The 4,921-nt window shown below is 58.5% G+C and overlaps 1 protein-coding gene across 1 annotated transcript in view; it reads right to left on the minus strand.

Moving 5' to 3' along the window:
• The window catches only part of BBA_04117 (actin cytoskeleton-regulatory complex protein pan1), a gene marked incomplete at both ends in the record, with an annotated part of 4,516 nt that extends 325 nt beyond the window's left edge, over nt 1-4,191 (minus strand). Inside the window, 2 exons of the mRNA XM_008599214.1 lie at nt 6-979; nt 1,031-4,191. Of these exons, the coding sequence (XP_008597436.1) occupies nt 6-979; nt 1,031-4,191 (4,135 nt within the window). The remainder of the gene's footprint in view (nt 1-5; nt 980-1,030) is intronic.
• Between the last annotated feature and the right edge of the window lie 730 nt (nt 4,192-4,921).

A 4,921-nucleotide genomic window follows, 5' to 3' on the forward strand; every position in this document is an offset into this window, starting at 1 on the left:
AGCACCTCCAGCAGGAGGAGGTGGCGGAGGAGGAGCTGCCATGCCAGGCATGGGAGGCGGCGGCGGCGGGCCAGAGGGTGCATCCGAGCCAGCACCGGGCATAGGAGGAGGGGGAGGGGGTGACGCAATGGGCGCGTCTCTGGCCGGCGCTGGGCTGGCCGGCTTCGAGTCCCTGCCGGCCGCCGAGAGCGGTCGCGGCGGTGCCATGGTGCCAAACAAAATCGACGCGAGCTGGGCCGCGTTGCCACCGCCCGGCCTCTCATCATCAGAGTCGTCGTCGTCGTCGTCCCTGTCCGAGCCCCAGTCCCACGAGTCTGCTCTCTTGCGCGAGATGGGAGCCTGCGGAGCAGCAGTCGTGGCAAGAGCACCACCACCACCACCACCTTGCTGGGTCATGCGGTGAAAGGGATTAGTCGACGCGTCGGCGGCCTGTGGCGCGGCCGCCTTGGGCACGGGAGGAGGGGTCGCGGCCGCAGCAGGCGCGGCCTCGGGAGACGTGGCGGTCGCAGCAAAGGTCGCCTCGGAGGGCTGCGACATCATCTTCTTGTATGGATTCTTGCTCTCCGTCTCGACTGCCGGCGGCGACGTCACAATCGTGGGTGGCGGCGGTGAGGCAACAGGCATGGGCGGCGGTGGGGGTGCAGATCGGGGAGGCTCTTCATCCACGCTGCGCTCCGATGACTCCATCGGCGTGACTTGTTCAGGGCCGTCGTCGTCGGAAGATGAATCGTCATCCTCCATGGCCTCGAGCTGGCGCTGCAGCTCGAGCTCGCGTTGCTTGGCAGCTTCCGCCTCTGCTCGTCGGGCAGCGAGCCTGCTCTCCTTCTCCTTGGCCTCGGCCAGAGCAGCCTTCTTTCTCTTCTTCTCCTCTTCCTTGCGTAGCTTGCCCTGTCTCACCTGTTCCTCCAATGCCTTGAGGCGTGCTTCGGTAGCTTGCTGCTCCTTGGCGTATTCGTCTGCTTCCTCCTTCACGGCATCCCTGTAGTCCAAGTTAGTGTGGCACACCCCACGCCATGTTCGCAGTACATACTGCATTTTGCTAGCTTCCTGCTGCTGCTGCTGATGCTCTTCGGCAAGCTTCTGCTCCACTGCCTGGGTCTCGGCTGCATCGGCCTTGGGCGCCTTTCGAGGAGGGGGGGGCGCCGGCTTGGGTGTCTCGGCAGCAGGTGGAGGCACACCTTGCTCGTCTGCTAATCTGGAACGGCGCTCCGTCTCTCTGCGCGCATCCTCCTCTTCAGCCTGCCTAAGTTTGGCTGCTCGCTCCGCCTTCTCGCGTTCAGCACGCTGAGCCGCGCTCTCGCCCGGCTTGGAAGGAGCCTTGATACCGAGAGCAGCCAAACGCTCAGCCATGCGCTGCTCCGCCTGCTGCCTAATGAAGGCGGCACGCTCCTCTGGTGTTTTGTAAGCCGCGTAGGAACCACCAGCAGCGGGAGGTGTAGATGTTCGTGAGGTCGACACGGGGGAATCAACACGAGCTGATGAGGGAGCAGCGCGCTCTTGACGTGGCTGCTCAGTCGCCGCAGGCCGAGCCGTGCGCTTATCCTGGGAGCGGACGCGGGTAGAACGGCTTTCGCGCTGAAGGTCAAAGATAAAGTCACGCACTTCATCCTCGACACCTAGAGCATCCTCCCATCGGCGCTTCTCATGCTCGCTACTCTTATCGCGAGCACCGTCCTTGAGACTATCTTCGATGCCGCGCGCAAACTCGCCGACGCTTTCCTCGACATCGCGCACCATTCTCTCGTTGCTTTCCTTCTCATTCTTCACCTTGATGTTCTCTTCTTCCAGACGCTTGGAAGCGGAGTCGTCATCAACCGGAACATCAATCTTCTTGCCCGTCAGCGCAGCGGTGCGCTGCTGCATCATGGCCTTGGCTCGTGCCTTTAGTCTATCAGACTCGGTCACAATGCCACCTGGGCCAGTTCCAGCAATTGTTGAGGCACTACCAGGGTTCGCTTTGGCGTCCTTGAGACGGAACAACTCAAGTCTGGCATCCATAATGGCCTTTTCGGTCTTGCGAACTTGCGAAGCCAAGTCAGGCACCTTATCAAGAAGATTTTGGAGCTGACGCTTCAGAGCACGTCTCTCAGCATCAGAGTCACCGCTGGCCAGAGAGGCATTGGGATGGGCATCAATGTCACCCTGGATACGTCGGATGCGGCGGTACAATTCCTCAGACTCGCGGCGGTCGCGCCTGTCAAGTACATCGTCCTCTTCCATGTTTCTTTCGTCCTGAAAGTCCATGGCATCAAGAAGCACCTCCTTCTCCTTGATCTTCTTTCGGAGCTGGTCCAGGGTCAGCTCATCGTTGGAGCCAACAGATGAAGGCGATTCTGAGCGCTCATGGTTGCCAACTCTGCGGCGCGCACTAGACTTGTAGCCAAAGCTCTCGTCATCGTTTCTGAATACAGTCGCATCTTTGCGGCCCGCAGTGGTGGGGGAGTTGTTTCCACGCAGAGAGCGGTTCTTCATGTAGCTCACACCAGTTTTTTGCGGCAGCAGAGCAGCGCCGGTGTCTTTGCGGAAGTTGGACTCCGCGTGCAGCATGTTCTTGAGAGTACCAATTGATCGGTTAAAGTTGCGCGTAGAGGGCGGGACGAGCTCAGGTGGTAGTGTGTTGGGAATTGGGTAGCCATTCAATTTCCTGTAGATCAAATGCATGGCCACAGCGAACTCGTCAAGGTCCAAGCGGCCCTTGTTGCCATGATCCGCCAATGTCCAAATGCGCTCCAGATCAGGCTTCTCGAGACCGCTTTGGCCAAAGATCTCGATAGCTTGGCTTCCCAGAATATGCCCCTTCCCAAGGCCGTCCCATGCGCGGAACAGAGAGTCGTAGCGGGTCTTCTCCTCTTTGGTAATAGCCCATGGAATAACGGCGTTACCTTGAAGACCTTGGGTAGTGAAAGAGCCACCCTCACGGCCTTGCTGGGGCATCATTTGGGCTTGTAGAGCATCAATATTGGGTAGTCCTGATGAGGGAGCATTAACAAGACCCCATTGGCCCGGCACACCAGTTGGCTGAGCATTCAGGGGCATGGCCATGCTGCTTTGGTTGTAGCCCGTGGGCATCGGTGGCATCGGTGGCCTAGGGCCAGCATACCCAGTTGACGGAATATTATTTTGCATACCAGGGTAGCCAGTCGCTTGCGGCTGCACGATCTGGTTTTGAGCGCCAAAGCCAGTCTGTTGAGTCGGGAAACCCGTCATTTGCGACTGCAGAATCTGAGAATTGGAGGGCTGAGGCTGGAACTGCTGGGCGGTGGGTTGGCTGTTGGATTGGATGTCTGGCTTACTGGTCGCGGCGGGAGCGGAGCGACCAGATTCGTCAACAACACTGAAACCAATAATGTCAACCATGCTCGACACTTCATTCCTGATGTTTTCTGGCAGCACCTGAGGGAGAGTCTTGCCGGAGAGTTTTAGATTGCACAGATACATGGATAGGGCAAACTCGGGGAAGTAGAGCTCTCCGGCTCTCGTGGTGTCTGACAGCGTCCAGATGTGCGAGAGCGAGTCACCGTCGAGCTTTGAGCGAAGAAGAAGATCGCGAGCGCGCTCACCAGACATGGTGGTAGAACCCTCGCCCACGGCCGACTTGAACAAAGTCTCAAACTGTGCCTGGTCCTTGGCGGTGATGAATGACAGACGGATGTTGGGGATCTTGTTCGTCTTGACTGGCCCTGTCGCCTGCGGGTGGGAAGATGCGCCAGCCGATTGGAACGAGGCAGCCATCTGAGTGAAACCAGTAGGCTGCGGTTTCATGGGCGCGGGTGGCGGTTGCGTAGGTCCAGAGGACTGATGGGGTGACGCGGAGAAGCCCGTGGGATGCGAAGACTGGAAGCTCTGCTGCTGCTGCGGCTGCGGCTGCTGCTGCGGCTGAAACTGCGACTGGTATTGACTCGGTATCGATGGCATGGGCGGCGGCGGCGCGCCAGCGTTGAAGCCCTGCGACGGGTAGCCCGTGTACTGCTGCTGGAGAGGCTGCGACTGCTGCGGCATGCCGGTCGGCTGGGCCTGCATGGGGTATCCGTTGAACTGCTGCTGCTGCTGCGGTTGACCGTAACCAGTCGGCTGGGGCGCAAATGGGCTGGGCTGTTGCTGTTGCTGCTGGCCCATGTTGTTGAAACCCCCTCCATACTGCTGACCGAGCGGCGGCTGCTGCTGCTGCTGCTGTCCGTAATTGGAATACATTGCGGAAACGTTTCGTCGTTGTCGGTGGTCGCCTATCTAATCATAAATGGCTTTCGAGAAGTGTCATACGGCCTAGGCCGGTGTGATCTGGTCGCAGAACTTGGGCGCAGCGCGTGGTTGGTTCCGGCTGCTCGGGGGCAATTTGGAAGAACCCAGGGGTGGGCGTCTGCTTCCACGCCGGGCGCTCCGTCGATGGACGGAGAAGAAAATCAAAAAACAACAAGGAGTGGGTGAAGCGAGTGCGTCGCTACAAGGCGAGAACAATCAGGCCCGCAAGGGAACAAGAGAAAATCGATAGCAGTTGGTGAAAAGACAGTGAAAAGACAGTGTGAGGTGCAGAGGTAGATGACGAAGCTTACCGAGACACCTGTTCCATCTGTGCACACATTTGGGGGGCTGCTGCTTGTCATATCACGTCTAGGGGGGGCGCTGTGGCTCAGCTGTGGCTTGGCTGACAACCCCTGTACGGAGCCTGCCTAGGTAGGTACCTACCTAGGTAGTTGGTAGGTATGGTAGGGAGCCACGCCCACCAGTATCTATCATGACAGCCTCACTCACTCCGAGTGAAGAAACTACAGATAGCAAGGGAAACACAGCATGTTCTGCTAAAGTCTACAAATTCCCGTATTTAGGGTTGTTTTCAATCGCTTCTAAAGCACTACTAGGGTATCGGCTCTTCCAGTAAGTCAAAAAGCAAACAGGCTCTGTATGAGGAAAATGAAAAGACAAC

Source organism: Beauveria bassiana, assembly GCF_000280675.1.
Source record: "Beauveria bassiana ARSEF 2860 unplaced genomic scaffold BBA_S00009, whole genome shotgun sequence".
Taxonomy (NCBI): Eukaryota; Fungi; Ascomycota; class Sordariomycetes; order Hypocreales; family Cordycipitaceae; genus Beauveria; species Beauveria bassiana.